Source organism: Coregonus lavaretus (assembly GCF_964263955.1).
Source record: "Coregonus lavaretus genome assembly, contig: HAP1_SCAFFOLD_2003, whole genome shotgun sequence".
NCBI lineage: Eukaryota > Metazoa > Chordata > Actinopteri > Salmoniformes > Salmonidae > Coregonus > Coregonus lavaretus.
The window spans coordinates 11,974-38,981 of record NW_028158801.1 but is presented as its reverse complement, the minus strand read 5'-3'; the positions used below and the strand labels follow the sequence as shown (position 1 = coordinate 38,981).

General features: G+C 42.1%; 1 protein-coding gene across 1 annotated transcript; it reads left to right on the top strand.

Moving 5' to 3' along the window:
• Nucleotides 1–2,055: 2,055 nt before the first annotated feature.
• LOC311123569 (heparan sulfate glucosamine 3-O-sulfotransferase 6-like) lies at nucleotides 2,056–25,009 on the top strand (the record flags this gene model as incomplete). Its single annotated transcript, XM_084197811.1, has 3 exons — nucleotides 2,056–2,537; nucleotides 24,149–24,378; nucleotides 24,621–25,009. The coding sequence occupies 3 exons, from the start codon at nucleotides 2,056–2,058 to the stop codon at nucleotides 25,007–25,009; spliced, it is 1,101 nt and encodes a 366-aa protein (XP_084053937.1).
• Between the last annotated feature and the right edge of the window lie 1,999 nt (nucleotides 25,010–27,008).

The window sequence follows — 27,008 nt, the reverse complement described above, 5'->3', positions numbered from 1 at the left end:
CCGAGTTCTGTGCTCAGCTCTTTCGCTGCCAGTTGCTCTCAGTGTATCATACAATGCATCCATATGGAAGAAGGAGACACATTCATAACTAGAGTGCAGAGGCCTGCCCGCCGTCCAGCCATATACGGAGCCCCATCTGTGCAAAAGCCCACCATTCGATCCCATTGAATCTGTTTTTCGTCAATATAACCATGCAGCACACTGAACATCCCCTGTGCCGTTTCATGCTCGGGAATTGTGAGACAGAACAATGTGTCCTTGTGAATAGCATCCCCCAACATGTATAGCAAACAAAAGTAAATTCATGGGCAGTTTGGCCCTCACAGCTAACATCCATTTGGAGAGCATAAACTGGGGAGTTTTTGAGTCGTTCAGTCAAGAGTTCCTCTTGATTGCTAGCAATAGCATACATTCTTTGTTTAACAGTGTTATATCATTTTTCATTTTAGTCATTTAGCAGACGCTCTTATCCAGAGCGACTTACAGGAGCAATTAGGGTTAAGTGCGTTGCTTAAGGGAACATCGACAGATTTTTCACCTAGTCGGCTCGGGGATTAGAACCAGCGACCTTTCGGTTACTGGCACAACGCTCTTACCCACTAAACTACCTGCCGCTGTTGATGTGAGTTTCTGTGCTCACTGTTGATGTGAGTTTATGTGCCTCGGCCTCCCGACACATTCGTTTTCACCATATCAATTGTGGCCGGTAATATCAAAGTCGCTGCAATAGTGTGTGGTTTCATAGCGTAGTGGGCCTAGCCATTCACCGTGGGAATGATTCAAGTGCAACAGTCAAGTGTGGCCTTTTCCCCATATCTAAGGGCGCTCTCTTGTTCAATTGTATCTTTTAACCACATGGCAATGATTTTGAGATACAAAGATGATATTATAATGTACTGTATATTTTTTTCTTCAGGATTTTGGAAATTCTCCCACGACCACATTTTCATGTTGTCGCAACCCCTAGTTTGGGAACCGCTGACCTAAGCCATTTAAACGGGAACAACCATTTCAGTAAAGGGTGCAAAACATCTATATAAACGATTGGATTAGTTTACAAAAATGTATGATATTTATCTTTATGTAGTATGAGATTAATTCAACAAATTACTCAATGCAAAAACACAGATATATATATATATATATAACATTTTACAATCCTTTGTTATCATAACTTACAAAAAATTTAGTTGATGTGACTTCTCATTTAGTTCTGAGTCAGTACCACATAAACATTTTAAGTAATAATGACTTACCCTTGACTTTGAGTTCAATTTACTATAAGTATTTTAGTAAAAAAATGTACAGTGTAGTTGGCTGCAAGTTGAAATAATGAAATGGCTCTCTAAAGTGACAATTGAGTTAACTTTATAGGCTATGACAATATATTGCACAACTGGCTGTGAAGAAAATGGAGAATAGGCCTACATAAAACTCTAAACGCCAACAAAAACAATCATTGGATAAATGATGACTTATTACATTCAAAAGGGTCATGATCTGTCGGATATGCGCACCATAACTGCTCTCTCTCTCTTCTCCTCCGCGTGCACGCGCATCGAATTAATCTCGGCTTTTCCAATGAAATCCGTTGGAATTAAACAATCAAAGAGGGGGGAGAGAGAGACGACCCCATGACGCGCAGTCCCTGGAGACGCATGGAGGGCGACAGTGGGTAATCCCAGGGAGAAGGATCACTGCGCCGCCGATATTAAAAGCTGTAGGCTATACTCCATGCCGGTGGGGTGGATATTTGGACAGAACACAGGAATTGATCCCTTGATTGGGTGACTCTTCTGGAGAATCGAGTTCACGTTGGGAATAGCAGCCAATTCGATGGATTTCAGGCGCGCAGAATGAACCGCGAAAGGGAAAGATGGGACGTGGGCACGCCGGGGACTTTGTTGGCAATTTTGTGGAATTCACGCAGCGGCACTATGGAGCCTTTATTTTCTCTGAGCTGCTCTCAGAAGGCCTTCACAGAGGTGAAGGAAGTTATGTGAGCTGAGCTTGCAGTAGAATGGTCCTCCTCGGATGGGGCTCTGAGGAAAGGCGATGGCAGCTTTTCACCACAGCAACCCAACGGACAGGGACATCAGGAGAGTCCTCCAAAAACTTTTAATCATGCTCTCTCTGGGAATCATCTGTGTCGCTCTCTTCTACTTCCTCGCGGGATGCTGCGAGTCGGACATAAGTGAAAACTCCATCTCCCACAGACCCGCCAGTGAGTTTATCTTATCGGGATGGTATCATGACATAAACGGGAAGTTGTATAAGGACTTTGTAATGGTACAGGATGAAGATGGATACCCAGGAGCCGGGGAAGGGAGCACAATAATACCGTTTTTGGAGACTAATAACTCGGATAAAGATTGGAAGGCGACACGGCGGTTACCCCAAGCTCTCATTATAGGGGTGAAGAAGGGTGGCACGAGGGCTCTTTTGGAGTTTCTCAGGCTGCACCCGGACATCCGCGCGCTGGGCTCTGAGCCGCACTTCTTTGACCGGCATTACGCACGAGGCTTGGACTGGTACAGGTACATATCATGGTTGTCATTAGTTACCACAGCCACATAGTCATAAACCCCGCCCAATTCTACAATTTATCTTCTTAAAATGTGATTTTAAACCTAACCTTAGCCTTAAATTAAAACCAAAACGCACTTTTTTGATTTCATGAATTCTTACCATATAGCACATTTTGACTTTGTGGCTGTGCTATCTAGTGGAAACCACATATCATGTGGATGTGTCCGTTTTTTAGAAAGGGAGTTGATGTCCAATGAATTTTGTTTGAGTGCATTTCAGTACATTTAACTCCATATACATGTTTTTGCCTCAGTGCAGCTTCACCTGTAAATCAGAAGGTTGTTGTTTGTTGCTTTATAACATTTGATGCCATGCATGGTGGAATTGATTGGTAATTAATTTTAGAGAACGATTTGCATATACAGTGCCTACAGAAAGTATTCACACCTCTTGACGTTTTCCACATGTTGTTGTCTTAGCCTGAATTGAAAATTGATTAAATTGAGATTTTGTGTCACTGGCCTACACACAATACCCCATAATGTCAAAGTGGAATGATGTTTTTTTTTTTTGTCAGTAAGTATTCAACCCCTTTGTTATGGCAAGCCAAAATCAGTTCATGAGTAATAATGTGCTTAACAACTCAGCCTAGCTGCTAGCTAGCTGCCTATTAAGCTATCAGTGTTTTCTTGAGGACTTGAAGGCAGCCCGCAACGTGATTAGCCATTGCGGCTGGGACCGCGGATTGTCCTGGGCTTGTGGCTGTCTAGATCCCTGCTGTTCGTTGTTGTTGTTTCCAATCTTCCCTGTCTGTAACTGCGAGGAATAACAGAGTAACCTACGTTGTTACCATGACAAAGACCAAAGCCAGCGGGAGTACCGTTGAGGACAGTGGTGTCTCTCTATCACAGGTAAAATATATTTTAAACAAACAAAAATAGTTCTACAAGCAGATGTTACAACAACAAGAAAATGCACAAAAAAGTGTTTTTTTTCCAAATACTGGTGGAGTCAACTAATAAAATAATGGACGACCTGACCAGAGAGGTCCAGGACCTGAAGAACAGTTTGCAGTTCTCCCAGTGTAATCTCGATGAGGTGAAACAGGAGAACGGCAAGATGACAGCAATCTGTAAGTCATTGAGACAGGACAGCAGTTCTGTATGTGAATCCATGATAACAATGACAGAGATATCAGATTATCTCGAGGGACAATCAAGGCGGAACAACATGGTTGTGGACGGAATTGCACAATCGCCACATGAGACCTGGACGGAGTCTGAGGACAAAGTGATGGAAATTATCTTGGAGAAACTCAAGATGGACCACAGGAAATATTGAGGTGGAGCGCGCCCACAGGACTGGAAAACCCACCACCACCAGCCCAGGTGACAGGCCCAGGCCGATAGTGGTCAAGTTCCTGAGGTTCAAGGCAGCCTCCCGAGTGGCGCAGTGGTCTAAGGCACTGCATCGCAGTGCTAGCTGTGCCACTAGAGATCCTGGTTCGAATCCAGGCTCTGTCGTGGCCGGCCGCGAACGGGAGACCCATGGGGCGGCGCACAATTGGCCCAGCGTCGTCCAGGGTAGGGGAGGGAATGGCCGGCAGGGATGTAGCTCAGTTGGTGGGTTCGATTCCCACGGGGGGCCAGTATGAAAAAAATAAAAAATAATAATGTATGCACTAACTGTTAGTCGCTCTGGATAAGGGCGTCTGCTAAATGACAAAAATGTAAATGTAAAATGTAGCTGTTCTGGAAAGAAACAAGAACTTCAGAGGAACGTGTATCTTCCTCAACAAGGTCTATCCTGAAGCTGCGTGCAAGAAGAGGAAAGAACTTATCCCAGCCATGAAAGCTGCCAGAAAGCTCCACCCTCCCTCCCAGAAGCCTGGAAGGGATTAGAGAGCCAAGCCTGTGGGTTTGTAGCTTCAACCCCGCAGCACACACACTTACACACACCAACTGATTAATGGATTGCTGAACGTACACTACCGGTCAAAAGTTTTAGAACACCTACTCATTCAAGCGTTTTTCTTTATTTTTTACTATTTTCTACATTGTAGAATAATAGTGAAGACATCAAAACTATGAAATAACACATATGGAATCATGTAGTAACCAAAAAAGTGTTAAACAAATCAAAATAGATTTTATATTTGAGATTCTTCAAATAGCCACCCTTTGCCTTGATGACAGCTTTGCACACTCTTGGCATTCTCTCAACCAGCTTCATGAGGTAGTCACCTGGAATGCATTTCAATTAACAGGTGTGCCTTCATAAAAGTTAATTTGTGGAATTTCTTTCCTTCTTAATGCGTTTCAGCCAATCAGCTGTGTTGTGACAAGGTAGGGGTGGTATACAGAAGATAGCCCAATTTGGTAAAAGTCCATATTATGGCAAGAACAGCTCAAATAAGCAAAGAGAAACGACAGTCCATCATTACAAGACATGAAGGTCAGTCAATACGGAACATTTCAAGAACTTTGAAAGTTTCTTCAAGTGTAGTCGCAAAAACCATCAAGCGCTATGATGAAACTGGCTCTCATGAGGACTGCCACAGGAATGGAAGACCCAGAGTTACCTCTGATGCAGAGGATAAGTTAATTAGAGTTATCAGCCTCAGAAATTGCAGCCCAAATAAATGCTTCACTGAGTTCAATTAACAGACACATCTCAACATCAACCGTTCAGAGGAGACTGTGTGAATCAGGCCTTCCTGGTCGAATTGCTGCAAAGAAACCACTACTAAAGGACACCAATAAGAAGAAGAGACTTGCTTGGGCCAAGAAACACGTGCAATGGACATTAGACCGGTGGAAATTTGTCCTTTGGTCTGGAGTCAAAACCGCCGTGTCTTTGTGAGACGCAGTGTGGGTGAACGGATGATCTCCGCATGTGTGTTTCCCACCGTAAAGCATGGAGGAGAATGTGTTATGGTGTGGGGGTGCATTGTTGGTGACACTGTCTGTGATATATTTAGAATTCAAGGCACACTTAACCAGCATGCCTACCACAGCATTCTGCAGCGATATGCCATCCCATCTGGTTTGGGCTTAGTGGGACTATCATTTGTTTTTCAACAGGACAATGACCCAACACACCTCCAGAGTGATGGAGTTCTGCATCAGATGACCTGGCCTCCGGTTTGGGATGAGTCGGACCGCAGAGTGAAGGAAAAGCAGCCAACAAGTGCTCAGCATATGTGGGAACTCCTTCAAGACTGTTGGAAAAGTATTCCAGGTGAAGCTGAATGAGAGAATGCCAAGATTGTGCAAAGCTGTCATCAAGGCAAATGGTGGCTATTTGAAGAATCTCAAATATTTAATATAGTTTGATTTGTTTAACACTTTTTTGGTTACTACATGATTCCATATGTGTTATTTCATAGTTTTGATGTCTTCACTATTATTCTACAATGTAGAAAATAGTAAAAATAAAGAAAAACCCTGGAATGAGTAGGTGTTCTAAAACTAGTGTATATTATTGTATCTTGCTTTGTTTGCTCTTTTCCATATTATATCTATCTCTGATAAGCTACCCAGGAAAGGGCTGAAAATAGCCTATATTAATATATGTAGCCTTAGAGATAAGGTTTATGAAATCATTAACTTTCTAACATCAGATAATATTCATAAATTTGCCATTTCTGAGACCCACTAAGATAATTAATGTGTTAATACAGCAGCAATACAAGGATATAACGTCTATAGAAGAGACAGCAATGCTTATGGGGGAGGTGTTGCTGTATATATTCAGAGCCATATCCCTGTAATGCTTAGAGAAGATCTTACGTCAAGTGTTGTTGAAGTGTTGTGGTTGCAGGTTCACCTACCTCATCTAAAGCCTTTTCTTTTGGGGTGTTGCTATAGGCCACCAAGTGTTAATAATCAGTATCTAAATAATATGTGTGAAATGCTTGATAGTGTATGTGATGTAAACAGAGAGGTCTACTTTCTTGCGGACCTGAATATTGACTGGTTTTCATCAAGCTTCTCACTGTAACCAGAGCCTGTAATCTGGTTCAGGTTATTGATCTACCTACCAGGGTGTTTACAAACACTACAGGAACAAGATCATCCACATGTATCGATCACATTTTTACTAATACTGTAGAACTTTGTTCTAAAGCTGTATCTGTACCCATTGGATGCAGTGATCACAATGTAGTGGCTATATCCAGGAAAGCCAAAGTTCCAAAAGCTGGGACTAAAATAGTGTATAAGAGATCATACAAAATATTTTGCTGTGACTCTTATGTGGATGATGTTAAAAATGTTTGTTGTTCTGATGTGATTAATAAGGAGCATCCAGATGCTGCACTTGATTAGTTTATGAAATTGCTTCTTCCAATTACGGATAAACATGCACCTGTTAAGAAACTAATTTTTAGAACTGTTAAGGCTCCATGGATTGATGAGGAATTGAAAAACTGTAGATTTGGGGCAAAAGGAGTGGCTAATAGGTCTGGCTGCACATCTGACTGGCTAATTTACTGCAAATTGAGAATTATGTGACTAAACTCAACAAAAAGAAGAAGAAACTGTATTATGAAGCCAAGATCAATGATATAAAGAAAGATGGAAAAAAACTTTGGAGTGCTTTAAATGAAATTATGGGCAGAAACACAAATTCAACTTTCATTGAATCAGATGGCTTATTCATCACAAAACCATTTGATGTTGCCAATTACTTTAATGATTACTTAATTGGCAAAGTGGGCAAACTTAGGCAGGAAATGCCAACAACGAACAGTGAGCCATCGTACTCATGCATAACAAAAACTAATAATGAAAGAAAAGCATTGCAAGTTTGAATTTTGTAAAGTTAGTGTGGGAGAGGTGGAAAAATATTGTTAACGATCAATAATGACAAACCTCCTGGCATTGACAACTTAGATGGAAAGCTACTGAGGATGGTAGATGACTCTATAGCCACTTCTATCTGTCATATCTTTAATCTGAGCCTAGAGGAAAGTATTTGTCCTCAGGCCTGGAGGGAAGCCAAAGTAATTACGCTACCCAAGAGTGGTAGAGTGGCCTTTACTGGTTCTAACAGCAGACCTATAAGCTTGCTGCCAGCTCTTAGCAAACTGTTGGGAAAAATGGTGTTGAACCAAATACAATGTTATTTCTCTGTAAACAAAGTAACAACAGACTTTCAGCATGCTTATAGAGAAGGGCACTCAACATGTACTGCACTGACACAAATGACTGATGATTGGTTGAAAGAAATTGATAATAATAAGAATTTGGGAGCTGTACTGTTAGGTTTCAGTGCGGCCTTTGATATTATTGACCATAACCTGTTGTTGAGAAAATGTATGTGTTATGGCTTTTCAACCTCTGCTATATCGTCGATTCAGAGCTATCTATCTAATATAACTCAGAGGGTTTTCTTTAATGGAAGCCTCTAATGTCAAACATGTAAAGTTTGGTGTACTGCAGGGCAGCTCTCTAGGCCCTCTACTCTTTTCTATTTTTACCAATGACCTGCCACTGACATTAAACAAAGCATATGTGTCCATGTTTGCTGATTATTCAATCATATACGCATCAGCAACCACAGCTAATGAAGTCACTGAAACCCTTAACAAAGAGTTGCAGTCTGTTTTAGAATGGGTGGCCAGTAATAAACTGGTCCTGAATATCTCTAAAACTAAGAGCATTGTATTTGGTACAAATCATTCCCTAAGTTCTAGACCTCAGCTGAATTTGATAATGAATGGTGTGGCTCTTGAACAAGTTTAGGAGACTAAATTACTTGGTGTTACCTTAGATTGTAAACTGTCATGGTCAAAACATGTAGATTCAATGGTTGTAAAGATGGGGAGAGGTCTGTCCGTAATAAAGAGATGCTCTGCTTTTTTGACACCACACTCCACAAAAAAGTCCTGCAGGCTCTAGTTTTATCTTATCTTGATTATTGTCCAGTCGTGTGGTGTCATTTGGTGAAGTGCTGCAAGGAAAGACCTAGTTCAGCTCCAGCTGTAATCAGAGGGCTAATATAAATACTATGCATGCCAGTCTCTCTTGGCTAAGAGTTGAGGAAAGACTGACTGCATCGCTTGTTTTTCTAAGAAACATTAATGTGTTAGAAATGGCAAATTGTTTGCATAGTCAACTTACACACAGCACTGACACACACACTTACCCCTCCAGACATGCCACCAGGGGTCTTTTCACAATCCCCAGGTCCAGAACAAATTCAAGGAAATGTACAGTATTATACAGAGCCAGGAGTGCATGGAACTCCCTTCCATCTTATATATCGGAAGTGAACAGCAAACCTGTTTTCAAAAAACAAATAAAGCAACACCTCACGGCACAACGCCCTTCCCCCATGTGACCTACTTGTTGTGTGTATGTACTGACATGTATGTGTAACTGATAGATGCACACACACACACACTACATGTTCATATTTTTAAATGTAAATTGTAAAGTCTTTTGTCTGTAATATCTTTTTCGTTATATGTCGACTAGCTGTCGCATTGCAGTCGGCTAATGACTGAATAAATAAATATAAATAAATAAAATAAAATAAAATGCTCACTCTGTGTGCAATAATAGTGTTTAAGATGATTTTTGAATGACTACCTCATCTCTGTACCCCACACATACAATTATCTGTAAGGTCCCTCAGTCGAGCAGTGAATTTTAAACACAGATTCAACCACGAAGACCAGGGAGGTTTTCCAATGCCTCGCAAAAAAGGAACCCATTGGTAGATACAGTTGAAGTCGGAAGTTTACATACACCTTAGCCAAATATATTTAAACTCAGTTTTTCACAATTCCTGACATTTAATCCTAGTAAAAATTCCCTGTCTTAGGTCAGTTAGGATCACCACTTTATTTTAATAATGTGAAATGTCAGAATAATAGTAGAGAGAATGATTTATTTCAGCTTTTATTTCTTTCATCACATTCCCAGTGGGTCAGAAGTTTACATACACTCAATTAGTATGTGGTAGCGTTGCCTTTAAATTGTTTAACTTTGGTCAAACATTTCGGGTAGCCTTCCACAAGCTTCCCACAATAAGTTGGGTGAATTTTGGCCCATTCCTCCTGACAAAGCTGGTGTAACTGAGTCAGGTTTGTAGGCCTCCTTGCTCGCACACGCTTTTTCAGTTCTGCCCACAAATTTTCTATAGGATTGAGGTCAGGGCTTTGTGATGGCCACTCCAATCCCTTGACTTTGTTGTCCTTAAGCCATTTTTCCACAACTTTGGAAGTATGCTTGGGGTCATTGTCCATTTGGAAGACCCATTTGCGACCAAGCTTTAACTTGTCTTGAGATGTTGCTTCAATATATCCACATAATTCTTCTTCCTCATGATGCCATCTATTTTGTGAAGTGCACCAGTCCCTCCTGCAGCAAAGCACCCCCACAGCATGATGCTGCCACCCCTGTGCTTCACGGTTGGGATGATGTTCTTCGGCTTGCAAGCGTCCCCATTTTCCTCCAAACATAACAATGGTCATTATGGCCAAACAGTTCTATTTTTGTTTCATCAGACCAGAGGACATTTCTCCAAAAAGTACGATCTTTGTCCCCATGTGCAGTTGCAATCCGTAGTCTGACTTTTTTATGGCGGTTTTGGAGCAGTGGCTTCTTCCTTGCTGAGCGGCCTTTCAGGTTATGTCGATATAGGACTCGTTTTACTGTGGATATAGATACTTTTGTACCTGTTTCCTCCAGCATCTTCACAAGGTCCTTTGAAGTTGTTCGGGGATTAATTTGCACTTTTCGCACCAAAGTACGCTCATCTCTAGGAGACAGAACACGTCTCCTTCCTGAGCGGTATGACAGCTGCGTGGTCCCATGGTGTTTATACTTGCATACAATTGTTTGTACAGTTGAACGAGGTACCTTCAGGCATTTGGAAATTGCTCCGAAGGATGAACCAGACTTGTGGAGGTCTAAAATCTTTTTTCTGAGGTCTTGGCTGATTTCTTTAGATTTTTCCATGATATCAAGCAAAGAGGCACTGAGTTTGAAGGTAGGCCTTGAAATACATCCACAGGTACACCTCCAATTGACTCAAATTATGTTAATTAGCCTATCAGAAGCTTCTAAAGCCATGACATCATTTTCTGGAATCTTCCAAGCTGTTTAAAGGCACAGTCAACTTAGTGTATGTAAACTTCTGACACACTGGAATTGTGATACAGTGAATTATAACTGAAATAATTGTTGGAAAAATTACTTGTGTCATGCACAAAGTAGATGTCCTAACCGACTTGCTAAAACGATAGTTTGTTAACAAGAAATTTGTGGAGTGGTTGAAAAACAAGTTTTAATGACTCCAACCTAAGTGTATGTAAACTTCCGACTTCAAATGTAGGTACAAATACATAAAGCAAACATTGAATATCCCTTTGAGCATGGTGAAGTTTTTAATGACACTTTGGATGGTGTATCAATGCACCCAGTCATTACATAGTTAAAGGCGTCCTTCCTAACTCAGTTGCCGGAGAGGAGGGAATACATCACAGTACTGAGTGCCACTCTCCATATTTTCAAGCATAGTGGTGGCAGCATCATGTTATGGGTATGCTGAAAACGGTTGCCTAGCAATGATCAACAACCAATTTGACAGAGCTTGAAGAAAATAATAATGGGCAAATGTTGCACAATCCAGGTGTGGAAAGCTCTTAGAGACTTACCCAGAAAGACTCGCATCTATAATTGCTGCCAAAGGTGCTTCCACAAATTAGTGACTCAGGGGTGTCAATACTTACGTAAATGAGACTGTACAACCACTGTGCAGCCACTGTACAACCTACAACAAAAAATAGATCTAGGAATAATGTTTGTTGTTGTTGTCATACCCAAACAGACCCATGGCCAGTACGTAGAGGTCTGGCAGAGAGAGAGAAACACTGCCATCTGGCCATGCTAGTGTGTGTGTGTGTGTGTGTGTGTGTGTGTGTGTGTGTGTGTGTGTGTGTGTGTGTGTGTGTGTGTGTGTGTGTGTGTGTGTGTGTGTGTGTGTGTGTGTGTGTGTGTGTGTGTGTGTGTGTGTGTGTGTGTGTGTGTGTGTGTGTGTGTGTGTGTGTGTGTGTGTGTGTGTGTGTGTGTGTGTGTGTGTGTGTGTGTGTGTGTGTGTGTGTGTGTGTGTGTTTATATGGAGGGTCTGTATATGGCCCTCCTGTAGCTCAGTTGGTAGAGCATGGTGCTTGCAACGCCAGGGTTGTGGGTTCGATTCCCACCGGGGGCCAGTATGAAAAATGTATGCGCTCACTAACTGTAAGTCGCTCTGGATAAGAGCGTCTGCTAAATGACTAAAATGTAAAAATGTCTGGAAGAGTTCTCACAGAGCAGTCATCTCTGCAGCTGAGGCCAGATGTTACCGTAGTCTGATCCTAGAGTCCCGCACACAACACACACACACACACACACACACACACACACACACACAATGAGTGTGCATGTAACATAAACTCTCACTACGTGACAGATTAAACATTGGATTTAAATCTCATCATCTAGGTTATGTGGAATTAAATGGTTGGTTTAGGATGCAGTGGTGTAAAAGTACTACTTAAGTATTTTTTTTTTGAGTATCTGTACTTTACTTTACTATTTATATTTTTAACAACTTTTACTTTTACTCCTCTACATTCCTAAATAAACTTATTTACTTTTTACTCCATACATTTTCCCTGATACCCAAAAGTACTCGATGCATTTCTAATGTTCAGGCAAGACAGAATTATGGTCCAATTCACACACCTATCAATATAATGCATTGTCATCCCTACTGCCTCTGATCTGGCGGACTCACTAAACACAAATACTGCGCTTGTAAATTATCTCTGGGTGTTGGAGTGTGCCCGTCTGTCTGTTAATAAAAATAAAAAAAACGAAAATTGTGCCATCTGGTTTGCGTAATATAAGGAATTTGATATTTAGCATTTACTTTTATTTTTTACTACAGTATGACAAATAGCTGCGTTTTCCACCACTGTACTAAAGTACACTTAAAACCCTTTAAAATACTTTTAGTCAGGTAGTATTTTACTGGGTGACTTTCACTTTTACTTGAGTCATTTTCTATTAAGATATCGTTACTTTTACTCAAGTATGACAATTTTGTACTTTTTCTTCCACTGGTGATGCAATATGCTGTAACCTCTGACAATGTGATTTAATTGTCAGAGGGTCAGTAGGTGAGATTGATTGAAAGTTAGAGCTGTGTTTTCGGTGTTTTACCAACATGATAGAGGTCACTAATGAGGGTATACAAACACGCATGGACGCACACACACCCCTTCCTCACTCTGTTCCTTCCTCTTTTGCAGACACACACACACGCACACGCACGCACGTGTACCACGTCTCCATTGTGTGTGAGTGTGTGTGTGTGTGTGTGTCGGTGTGTGTGTGTGCGTGTGTGTGTGTGCGTGTGTGTGTGTCTGAGTGTGTGTGTGTCGGTGTGTGTGTGTGTGCGTGTGCGTGTGTGTGTGTGTGTGTGTGTGTGTGCGTGTGCGTGTGTGTGTGTCTGAGTGTGTGTCTGAGTGTGTGTGTGCGTGTGTGTGTGCGTGTGTGTGTGTGTCTCAGTGACATCCCAGAGTGATAGCAGATTGTCCCGTCCCCAGGACCAGATGGGGCTCTGAGAGTGTCAGGCCACTTGACATCACTGCCAGGCCTGGCAGGTTGACCCCTGACCCCAGGTCAGTTTACCCTCATAGATAATGACGAGCACCCAGTCACACCACATAATTAACCAGTGGGGTATATCATTATATCAGCATATCTATCATTGGATACAACTCAAGGAAGATCTCAGTGTATGTAGACCGGCTGTGCCCACCGTAGGAAGCGTTGCTTTTTTGTTGTTGCTTTCAAACAGGCATTTATAGATTTCAAAAATGCATTTTTGTCTGTGCACCATGCTCTCATCTGCTTTAAGGACACTTCAGATGTCTATCGCTGACAGGAACCACTCTCAACCAGGCAGGCAGAGAAGAGCTAGTGTCTAGAAGAGGACTGGGCTTGGCTGAGGTTTTATCCTGACACTGTCTCAGATCCATAGCTTTACTTTCCTCCCAAGGCCTGACCTTGGCTTGATGTGATCGCTAAAGCTGTTAGCCCTGTTCAGTGTGTGTGTGTGTGTGTGTGTGTACGTGTTTAACTAGAATAGTACTCTAAGAGAAATTTGACCAACTGGGGACATTTTGTTGGTCCCCACAAGGTCACATGCTATTTCTAGGTGGTTTAGGCTGGCTGGTTCATGCTTGAAGGCTTGTTGTTCAGTGCTGCCTCTGTGTTCTTGTGAGGCCATAGGGTAACAACTCTCCTGTTGAGTGGCATGCATTGATGCTAAATGACTACAATGTAAATGTATATATACACTGAACAAAAATGACTGGGAATACAGATATGCATCTGTTTGTCACAAATACCTTTAAAAAAATGGTAGGGGCGTGGATCAGAAAACCAGTCAGTATCTGGTGTGACCACCATTTGCCTCATGCAGCATCTCCTTCGCATAGAGTTGATCAGGCTGTTGATTTTGGCCTGTGGAATATTGTCCCACTCCTCTTCAATGGCTGTGCGAAGTTGCTGGATATTGGTGGGAACTGGAACATGCTGTCGTACACGTCAATCCAGAGCATCCCGAACATGCTCAATGGGTGACGTCTGGTGAGTATGCAGGCCATGGAAGAACTGGGACATTTTAATCTTCAAGGAATTGTGTACTGATCCTTGAGACATGGGGCTGTGCATTATCATGCTGAAACATGTGATGGCGGTGGATGAATGGCACGACAATGGGCCTCAGGATCTCCAAAGATTTTTATAACTAAACCAAGATAGACCACAGCCTGTCGTTTCAAATGGGAACAAATTAGTCATAATGGGCAGAACAAGCAAGGAGGTGGGCAGAGCCAAGCACAAGCTAGCGAGATCCTATTGGCGCTTTCTAGCATGAATTTGCATATTTTCGTTAGGGAACGCCTACTCTGTGAAGTGCGCGTGTGCAATAACTCAATTCGCCTTTGCACTCCTTCTAAACAACGCAATTTTTTAAAACTTGGTAAAGGGTCAAGTCTACAAAACGACAAGCACGCAGATGAGCTTTCCTTCGGTTGTGCAAACCCACAGTTTCATCAGCTGTCTGGGTGGCTGGTGTCAGATGATCCCGCAGGTGAAGAAGCTGGATGTGGAGGTCCTGGGCTGGCGTGGTTACACGTGGTCTGCGGTTGTGAGGCCAGTTGGACGTATTGCCAAATTCTTTAAAACGAAGTTGGAGGCAGATTACGGTAGAGAAATTAACATTCAATTCTCTGGCAACAGTTTTGGTGGACATTCCTGCAGTCAGCATGCAAATTGCACGCTCCCTCAAAACATGAAGCATCTGTGGCATTGTGTTCTGTGTCAAAACATTTTAGGGTGGCCTTTTATTGTCCCCAGCACAAGGTGCACCTGTGTAATGATCATGCTGTTTAATCAGCTTCTTGATATGCCGCACCTGTCAGGTGGATGGATTATCTTGGCAAAGGAGAAATGCTCACTAACAGGGATGGAAACAAATTTGTGCACAACACCGGAGAGAAATAAGCTTTTTGTGCATATGGAACATTTATTTTACTTCAGCTCATGAAACATGGGACTAATACTTTACATGTTACGTTTATATATTATTTTGTTCAGAGTTACAGCTAGAGATAATGGAGTGTGTAGTTTGGGTCTCATTTTCTTAATCAGTCATCAAATATGTATCGTCTTTTGATATAGTAATTGTGTTTCTCTCACTGTATATGAATCTGTCTTTACACATCCTATGGTCAGTATCACAGGTATAGATAGATGACTGTGTTACAATCACTTTGTTGTTTACTAATAATTCAACATGGCAGCCATTCAGAGGTTTAGATACAGTGGGGGAAAAAAAGTATTTAGTCAGCCACCAATTGTGCAAGTTCTCCCCCTTAAAAAGATGAGAGAGGCCTGTAATTTTCATCATATGTACACGTCAACTATGACAGACAAATTGAGATTTTTTTTCTCCAGAAAATCACATTGTAGGATTTTTTATGAATTTATTTGCAAATTATGGTGGAAAATAAGTATTTGGTCACCTACAAACAAGCAAGATTTCTGGCTCTCACAGACCTGTAACTTCTTCTTTAAGAGGCTCCTCTGTCCTCCACTCGTTACCTGTATTAATGGCACCTGTTTGAACTTGTTATCAGTATAAAAGACACCTGTCCACAACCTCAAACAGTCACACTCCAAACTCCACTATGACCAAGACCAAAGAGCTGTCAAAGGACACCAGAAACAAAATTGTAGACCTGCACCAGGCTGGGAAGACTGAATCTGCAATAGGTAAGCAGCTTGGTTTGAAGAAATCAACTGTGGGAGCAATTATTAGGAAATGGAAGACATACAAGACCACTGATAATCTCCCTCGATCTGGGGCTCCACGCAAGATCTCATCCCGTGGGGTCAAAATGATCACAAGAACGGTGAGCAAAAATCCCAGAACCACACGGGGGGACCTAGTGAATGACCTGCAGAGAGCTGGGACCAAAGTAACAAAGCCTACCATCAGTAACACACTACGCCGCCAGGGACTCAAATCCTGCAGTGCCAGATGTGTCCCCCTGCTTAAGCCAGTACATGTCCAGGCCCGTCTGAAGTTTGCTAGAGTGGATTTGGATGATCCAGAAGAGGATTGGGAGAATGTCATATGGTCAGATGAAACCAAAATATAACTTTTTGGTAAAAACTCAACTCGTCGTGTTTGGAGGACAAAGAATGCTGAGTTGCATCCAAAGAACACCATACCTACTGTGAAGCATGGGGGTGGAAACATCATGCTTTGGGGCTGTTTGTCTGCAAAGGGACCAGGACGACTGATCCGTGTAAAGGAAAGAATGAATGGGGCCATGTATCGTGAGATTTTGAGTGAAAACCTCCTTCCATCAGCAAGGGCATTGAAGATGAAACGTGGCTGGGTCTTTCAGCATGACAATGATCCCAAACACACCGCCCGGGCAACGAAGGAGTGGCTTCGTAAGAAGCATTTCAAGGTCCTGGAGTGGCCTAGCCAGTCTCCAGATCTCAACCCCATAGAAAATCTTTGGAGGGAGTTGAAACTCCATGTTGCCCAGCGACAGCCCCAAAACATCACTGCTCTAGAGGAGATCTGCATGGAGGAATGGGCCAAAATACCAGCAACAGTGTGTGAAAACCTTGTGAAGACTTACAGAAAACGTTTGACCTGCGTCATTGCCAACAAAGGGTATATAACAAAGTATTGAGAAACTTTTGTTATTGACCAAATACTTATTTTCCACCATAATTTGCAAATAAATTCATTAGAAATCCTACAATGTGATTTTCTGGATTTTTCCCCTCATTTTGTCTGTCATAGTTGACGTGTACCTATGATGAAAATTACAGGCCTCTCTCATCTTTTTAAGTGGGAGAACTTGCACAATTGGTGGCTGACTAAATACTTTTTTTCCCCCACTGTAGGTGTTCTGTTTAGATCTGGAGAAGAAAGGCTTCCACAAGCAGGACTCCAATGACAGATTCCAATTAGTGGTCTTTCCAGAGTCATATGTTCTCACGTGGCTGTGGTTCACTTGCAATTCAGATTAACTCGTTAAAAGAAGCAGCGCATCAATTTATACCCATGGATCCCGGGCTTGACGTTGGACATGTGCGCCTGTGTTTTTACACAGGAATATAATTGCCATGCAAATGTCTGCTGATCTTCAGAAGGGGTGTGTTCAATGAGATCATGTCCGACAGGAAAGGGAATCTAGTGGATTCTTTGAATGCATGGTTTTTGAATGGGAGAGTGAAAACTGGGCTAAGAGTAGGGGTGTCTGAATTCTGTTATGGCATATTAATAGTGTTATAAAGGGGAAATATATGAGTGTCTTGGTTACTGTGTGTGTGTGTGTGTGTGTGTGTGTGTGTGTGTGTGTGTTTGTGCTCCCACACATTTATCTATCTCTATATTAAATCGAGCCCAGGTGTGGCCCATCCAGCCATCCCAGTACTGTACAGTGTGATCTGATCTCCATAAGGCCCAGACGGCCGGGGTGATCTAGCCCTCATTAAGGCTCTCTCTTGGGGGTTGAGGAGGGCAGGCAGGGGGGGGTCTGGGCCCAGCTATGATGGATGTCTGCTGGAAGTGGACAGGGCAACGCTACAATGGACTGGAGCCTTAATGGTCCCCAGTGCAGGGAAATGGTTGAGTGGGCGCTCAGTCCAACACACACAGACACACATACAGTTCCGTTGAGCACACACACACACACACACACACACACACACACACACACACACACACACACACACACACACACAGCACGGGGGTGATGGGACTCCAGAGGCTTCCCCAAACCCCACCTGCTACCCTCGGCCCAGCTGAGACCCAGGCCCATCGTACCCCCTCCTCTCTCTCACACTTTACCCCCCACTCCTCCAGGATCAATACCTACCTGCACAGGGGCTGCTCGGGCTAGTCCCCATAGCCTAGGAGCGGCGGGAGAGTGGGGGTATGGAGCTCCACAGAGAGATGCAGAGAGGGAAGACAAAAGATCTTCAAAGACAAACAAGCGAGAGGTTGTAAACCTGCTAATCTCTCTTTTCATCAAGAGCAAACGGACGACATGATTACTGTAACACAGTACACATTGGGGAACTGTGTCTCTGTGACAACAATGGAGAGAATACAGAGAATACGCTCTGTGATAATGTTGTGGTATCTTAATGCTAATAAGGTAATGGGGTTCTGTTCCACTGGCAGGCATGGGATGCATCCAGGCACACACACACACACACGCACATGGTGTGTGTGTGTGTGTGTGTGTGTGTGTGTGTGTGTGTGTGTGTGTGTGTGAGTGTGAGAGGAGTGGCCGAGGTTAGAAGAACAACAGCACATGGCTGAATAATGTGAAATCATGTGAAACCCATGTGTTTTTGCAATATTTCACATATGAGATTTCAACAACACTGTACCCTAACCATAGCCTTATTTTTAATATGTTAATATGTGTCCCAAGCAATACGTCTGACCCTGGTGGCACTGCAGAAACATCGATCCACTCCCAACCAAGAAGTTGCAAGTTCAAATCCCCAAATAATTACTGTATACTCTACGTCAAGTGTCCTTCAGCACTGCTAGTGTAACGTCGATGTTACATTGGTGATGATAATTGTACAATTACAGTGGGGAAAACAAGTATTTAGTCAGCCACCAATTGTGCATGTTCTCCCACTTAAAAAGATGACAGACAAAATGAGATTTTTTTTCTCAAAAAATCACATTGTAGGATTTTTTATGAATTTATTTGCAAATTATGGTGGAAAATAAGTATTTGGTCAATAACAAAAGTATCTCAATACTTTGTTATCTACCCTTTGTTGGCAATGACACAGGTCAAACGTTTTCTGTAAGTCTTCACAAGGTTTTCCTTGTTTTTCAGTCGTCCTGGTCCCTTTGCAGAAAAACAGCCCCAAAGCATGATGTTTCCACCCCCATGCTTCACAGTAGGTATGGTGTTCTTTGGATGCAACTCAGCATTCTTTGTCCTCCAAACACGACGAGTTGAGTTTTTACCAAGAAGTTCTATTTTTGGTTTCATCTGACCATATGACATTCTCCCAATCCTCTTCTACCTATGATGAAAATTACAGACCTCTCTCATCTTTTTAAGTGGGAGAACTTGCACAATTGGTGGCTGACTAAATACTTTTTTTCCCCACTGTATTTACTTGATTCTGGGCATCTTTTAGCTAAGTGCAGAAATGGATTCCTGCCATTAAGTCTGTGGCCGTATCTCTTTTACGCGCACAGATCTGGTGGTGTAGCTGCACTGTAGCAGGAAGTTTCAAGTTGCTAGCGACCAAGAAGTTACGAGTTCAAATCCCTTTTGAAGTCCCAATTTTGTTCACAGGAAAAAAAATTATACAATATTTTACAGTAATTTATACCAGACTACAGCAGCATACTGTCATTTTATAGAGATAGCACCTTCAAGTTGTTGTATATATTTAATTAATTTTTTACAAAAAGTAAAAGTGCTGAAATGTATTCTTGGCAATAATTATAATGCCAATCTCCATTAAGTTGCTCTTAGACCTGGTGGCTCAGCAGGAATTTCAGATAGCTAGCACCCAAGAGGTTGTAAGTTTAAATCCCAAGTGAGGTTGAGTACCAAGTAATCAGCATACTGTCAATTAACACCTTAATTTAGCTGTAGAAATACAGTAATGTTGTTGTAGATGTACTGTATTTTCACCGCAACTAGACAAAAACCTAAATGGGACCATGACACAACGTTCTAGGGACGTCACTGGAACAAAGCGGGAACTAGACAAAACCTCCATGGGACCATGACACAACGTTCTAGGGATGTCCCTGGAACAAAGCGGGAACTAGACAAAAACCTCCATGGGACCATGACACAACGTTGTAGGGACGTCCCTGGAACAAAGCGGGAACTAGATAAAAACCTCCATGGGACCATGACACAACGTTGTAGGGACGTCCCTGGAACAAAGCGGGAACTAGATAAAAACCTCCATGGGACCATGACACAACGTTGTAGGGACGTCCCTGGAACAAAGCGGGAACTAGACAAAACCTGCAGCGGAACATGACTGTTTAAATTTAATTAATATAAATTATGCCTTTTAAAGTAAAGTATTCTAACATTTGTCATTTCAACTTTCACATGTGCTCAAATGTTGTGGGGGAGTGAAACCTCATCCACAAGAATCCTGTCCTCTCTATGTCCCCTCTCTCCTCTCTCTCCCCCTCCATCCCTCCATCTCTCCATCATCCTTCATCATCATCATCATCATCATCATCATCATCATCATCATCCCCAACTGTCTCCTCAAAATGGATCCCATAATTATTAGCGAAATATGACGCAGCAACCGGGGAAATAACAGGTGTGGTCAGCGAGGTGTGTGATAGGTGTACCTGGGTCTCCATGTGGTCCGGTCGGGCCCAGGAGTCATTGCTGATGTACCTGGTTCTCCATGTGGTCCGGTGGGGCCCAGGAGTCATTGCTGCTAAATGAGGACCATCTGCTAGTGTCGAAGTGATAGGATGTGGTGTGATATTTATATAGCCCTGTGTATGTGTGTGTATGATTGTGTGTGTGAGTGTGTGTGTGAGTGTGTGAGTGTGTGTGTGTGTGTGTGTGTGTGTGTGTGTGTGTGTGTGTGCACGTGTGCTCATGCTTTTCAGTATCCCTCTATGATTGCTGTAGCCTTTACAAGGCCTTCGGAAAGTATTCATACCCCTTGACTTCAAAATGGATTAAAATTGATTTTTTTCTCTCTCACCCATCTACAAACAATACCTCATAATGACAAAGTGAAAACATGTTTTAAGAAATGTTTTCACATTTATTGAAAATGAAATACAGAAATATTTCATTTACATACAGTAAGTTTTCACACCCCTGAGTCAATACATGTTAGAATCACCTTTGGCAGCGATTACAGCTGTGAGTCTTTCTGGGTAAGACTCTAAGAGCTTTGCACACCTGGATTGAACAATATCTGCACATTTTTCTCTTAAAAATTCTTCAAGCTCTGTCAAGACAGCCATTTTCAAGTCTTGCCATCGATTTTCAAGCCGATTTAAGTCAAAACTGTAACTAGGCCACTCAGGAACATTCCCTGTCTTCTTGGTAAGCAACTCCAGTGTATATTTGGCCTTGTGTTTTAGCTTATTGTCCTGCTGAAAGGTGAATTTGTCTCCCAGTGTCTGTTGGAAGGCAGACTGAACCAGGTTTTCCTCTAGGATTTTGCCTGTGATTAGCTCTATTCCGTTTCTTTTTATATATATAAAATAAAATAAAACCTAGTCCTTGCCGATGACAAGCATTCCCATAACATGATGCAGCCACCACCATGCTTGAAAATAGTGGTTCAGTCTGCCTTCCAACAGACACTGGGAGATGAATTCATCTTTCAGCAGGACAATAAGCTAAAACACAAGGCCAAATATACACTGGAGTGGTACTTAGTGATGTGTTGGATTTGCCCCAAACATAATGCTTTGTATTCAGGAAATAAAGTTAATTTCTTAGCCCAATTTTTTTGCAGTTTTACTATAGTGCCTTATTGCAAACTGGATGCATGTTTGGAAATGTTTTATTCTGTAGAGGCTTCCTTCTTTTCACTCTGTTATTTAGGTTAGTATTGTGGAGTAACTACAATGTTGTTGATCCATCCTCAGTTTTTTCCTATCACAGTCATTAAACTCTGAAACTGTTTTAAAATCACCATTGGCCACATGGTGAAATACCTGAGTGGTTTCTTTCCTCTCCGGCAACTGAGTTAGGAAGGACACCTGCATCTTTGTAGTGACTGGGTGTATTGATACACCATCCAAAGTGTTATTAATAACTTCACCATGCTCAATGCGAGGCATGTCTCCCTGGTCTTTGTGGTTGATTCTGTGTTTGAAATTCAGTGCTCGTCTGAGTGACCTTACAGATAATTGTATGTGTTGGGTCAGTAAGATGAGGGAGGATGATTTTTATTTAATGAGCATGGCCTTATTTCTATTACAGCATATTGGGTGACTGTCATTCATATTCCATTCACCCAGCTCAATGTAACATCTATAGGTTTAGGCTACTATATGATACTGGAATTTTCCCTGTACCCATCATACAATGTAGGTGCACAGGTCGAGAGAATTGAGTAATCCAGGTGACAGACAGTGACACATTCAACACCGCCTTGCACACTCTTGCCAGCATATAGCTGATACAGGGTGTAATCATTAGTCCAACAGTTGCAAATTAGAGTTTCCATTGGACAAATTCAGGTATGTTTATCCCCGTTTCGTTCCTCTTGCTTCCGTTTAATAAACTTTTTTTCAACAGAATCGGCGGAATGAATACACCCCTGATCACACGCAAACACAGTTCACTTTCATAGCAGCCACATACAAACAGCATGATCACTTTGCTCTTTGTATATATAATTCCTTCTCGCAACTATCTACCCGCTCTCCTCCTCTCACCTTTTCCCTTTGCTTGTGGAACACAACAGCTGTCTGTGACTGGGCGACAAAACCTTTCCAAGCTAAACCATATCATGACTGCTAACCGCTACGCACAGCCTATATCGTTGTCACCTCACAGTCAACATCGCTACTAGAACTAACTCGTTTGTGTATAATCATGCAGTACAGTGTACAGTCAGAACGCAGTTTAGCAGTTACACCGGCGTGCCCCGGTGGCAATAAATTAATAAAAGCTTACCTTGACTTGGAAGAGTTCCAGTGTTGCATAGCCATAGCCAGCTACCTAACATAGCATCCCTCTCTGTTTGAGCCTGGTGTTTGGGTAGCTAAAAAAAATATAGCTAGCTCTCTCTCTCTCTCTCTCTCTCTCTCTCTCTCTCTCTCTCTCTCTCTCTCTCGCTTCTCCTTAAATTTGTTCAAAACTATTCAACTGTTGTCTTTCTCTCTCTGAGTCAACTACTCACCACATTTTATGCACTGCAGTGCTAGCTAGCTGTAGCTTATGCAGTACTAGATTAATTCTCGGATCCTTTGATTGGGTGGACAACATGTCAGTTCATGCTACAAGAGCTCTGATAGGTTGGAGAACATCCTCCGGAAGTTGTCATAATTACTGTGTAAGTCTATGGAAGGGGGTGAGAACCAAGAGTCTCCTAGGTTTTGTATTGAAGTCAATGTACCCAGAGGAGGACAGAAGTTAGCTGTCCTCCGGCTACACCATGGTGCTACCCTACAGAGGGCTGCTGAGGCTACTGTAGACCTTCATTGCAAAACAGTGTGTTTTAATCAATTATTTGGTGTCGTGAATATATTTAGTATAGTTTTCTCTAAAAATGACATTTTTTATGAAATTCACTAAGGAGGATGGTCCTCCCCTTCCTCCTCTGAGGAGCCTCCACTGTGTGGGGTATAGAGATGAGGTAGTCATTAAAAAAATGGATTATAGTCCAACTTATTATGTGACTTGTTAAGCACATTTTTACTCCTAAACTTATTTAGGCTTGCTATAACAAAGGGGTTGAATACTTATTGACTCAAGACATTTCAACTTTTCATTTGTAATTCATTTGTAAACATTTCGAAAAACATAATTACACTTTGACATTATGGGGTATTGTGTGTAGGCCAGTGACACAAAATCTCAATTTAATCCATTTTAAATTCAAGCTGTAACGCAACAAAATCTGGAAAAAAGTCAAGGGGTGTGAATACTCTTGAAGGCACTGTGCGGCCACTGTACAACCACTATACAACCACTGTAAAACCACTCTCCAACCACTGTACAACCACTGTACAACCACTCTCCAACCACTGTACAACCACTCTCCAACCACTGTACAACCACTGTACAACCACTGTACAACCTACAACATATATAGATCTAGGAATAATGTTTGTTGTTGTTGTCATACCCAAACAGACCCATGGCCAGTACGTAGAGGTCTGTGTATTGTATAATGAGAGCTTCCAGTCATTACATTTACAGATGGCTTTAATACTCAAAGTTATACAATTTAAACACTAAACAGACTGCATCTATCGCTCTTTCTTTCTTTTTTTTCCTTTCTCTCCCTCCCCCATCCCCCAGGAGTATGATGCCCAAGGCCTTGGATGGCCAGGTCGTCGTGGAGAAGACACCGCGTTATTTTGTTACCGTGGAGACCCCGGGACGTGTACACTCCATGTCGCGTGACGTGAAGCTGATTGTGGTGGTCCGAGACCCTGTGACCCGGGCCGTCTCTGACTACACCCAGATCATCTCCAAGACCCCCCACATCCCCACCTTCGAGACACTCGCCTTCAAGAACCGCACCAATGGTCAGAATTATAGTGATGCATTTTTATTTGTATAGGCCTATGAATAAAGGAATGAATTAATGGATGGTTGGATGGATGAATGCATGAATGAATTAATTAATTCATTGATGAATGAATGACACAAAAACATAGTTTTTCCCTAATCAAATGCAGTACCCACACAAAGACTATATTCTTCAGTCCTGTCTTCAGTCCTCCATTCTAAGTCTAAAACCAGTAACTGTATCTTGTCTTGGTCCCAGGTGAGATAGACTCTCTGTGGAGCCCTCTGTGGATCGGACTGTACGCCCAGCATCTGGAGCGCTGGCTGGCCTGGTTCCCCCGAGCCCAGATCCATCTGGTCAGTGGGGAGGGCCTCATCTCCGACCCAGCTGGAGAACTAGGAAAGGTCCAGGACTTTCTGGGCCTACAGAGGATTGTGACGGACAAGCACTTCTACTTCAATAAGACTAAAGGTTTCCCCTGCCTGAAGAAACCGGAGGGCAGCAGCAAGCCCCACTGCCTGGGAAAGACTAAAGGCCGGACACACATCTCCATTGACCCGGAAGTGATCCGGAGACTGAGGGAGTTCTACAGGCCGCACAACCAGCGGTTCTACCAGATGACTGGCCAGAACTTTGGATGGCAATGAGGACTCAGTAGGGATACCAAGGTGAAACATGCATCCAGAGTAGCAAAGACACTCAGGCATGGTTCACAGGGACAGACATGAATGCCATTTTGGACATGCGGGACAAATCTAACAAGACCAACTACAATCCACAGTATGTGCTCTCTGATTACAACCTCGTTGATGCCTGGCGAGCACATAATCCTAAAGCAAAAGAGTACACTTTCTACTCAAACAGGCATAAATCATTCTCACGAATCGATTTCATAGTGTTATCTACACCTCTATTTTCTTTAATCAAGAAAATAGAAATTCGACATATGAGCTTGTCTGACCACCCTGCTTACTACTGCCTACTTCAAATTTCAGAATCTCCTAAAAGACCCACAAGATGACGTTTCAACGTTTCATTGCCACAAAATCCTACATTCTGTGATCAATTTGAAATTGAGCTAAATTCATTCATAATGATCAATACAAATTAGGTTGATGACCCCCAGGATTCTATGGTATGCCACCATAGGTTTTTCTTAAAGATAATACATTTGTATCTGGGTTGAATAAATCACAATTAAAGAAGATATCATAATTGGAAATGTTGTTAACTGTTAGAGCATTCTCAACAAACACTCTTTTCAGACCAGGTAGCTATTACTCTTTCCAAAGTCAAGACATAACTTAATTTATTGATAAGACAGAGAGCAGAATTTGCCATCCATTGAGTAAGACTCAACCATTACTTCCATGGTAATCATCCCAGTCGTTTACTGGCCAACAAGCTACGCAGTAATAAATGATTAGCTGATATAGCAACTATTGAATCTGAAACAGGGGAATTACTATCAGAACCCAAATTAATCAATCAAAGATTCTCCTGCTTTTATAAATAACTGTACACCTCCGATTGTAAATCCACACCAAGTCCTTTCTAAAATAATAAAGAACTCTTCTCTCAACAGAGGAAGCCACCTCACTGGGATCCCAAATCTCTCTCAATGAACTCAAAGGGGCATTGGATAGCATGAATAAAGGCAAATCACCTGGATGGGACGGTATTCCTCCTGAGGTCTATTTAATATTTTGGAATCAATTAGGTCCACTATTGCTCGAAACGATTAATACAGCCGTTCACAATGGTTCATTTGGAAGAGATGTGAACACAGCACTAATTTCACTTTTATAAAAAAAAGGTAAGGATGCCACCTGTTGTTCTCATTATTGCCCCCTATCTTTGATAAACCCAGAAATGGCTACATACAGAGTGATGACATAGACACATACAGAGTGATGACATAGACAGAGTGATGACATAGACGGAGTGATGACATAGACAGAGTGATGACATAGACAGAGTGATGACATAGACACATACAGAGTGATGACATAGACACATACAGAGTGATGACATAGACAGAGTGATGACATAGACGGAGTGATGACATAGACAGAGTGATGACATAGACGGAGTGATGACATAGACAGAGTGATGACATAGACACATACAGAGTGATGACACATACAGAGTGATGACATAGACAGAGTGATGACATAGACAGAGTGATGACATAGACAGAGTGATGACATAGACACATACAGAGTGATGACACATACAGAGTGATGACATAGACAGAGTGATGACATAGACACATACAGAGTGATGACACATACAGAGTGATGACATAGACAGAGTGATGACATAGACAGAGTGATGACATAGACAGAGTGATGACATAGACACATACAGAGTGATGACATAGACAGAGTGATGACATAGACAGAGTGATGACATAGACACATACAGAGTGGTGACATAGACACATACAGAGTGGTGACATAGACAGAGTGATGACATAGACAGAGTGATGACATAGACACATACAGAGTGATGACATAGACACATACAGAGTAATGACATAGACAGAGTGATGACATAGACAGAGTGATGACATAGACACATACAGAGTGATGACATAGACACATACAGAGTGATGACATAGACAGATACAGAGTGATGACATAG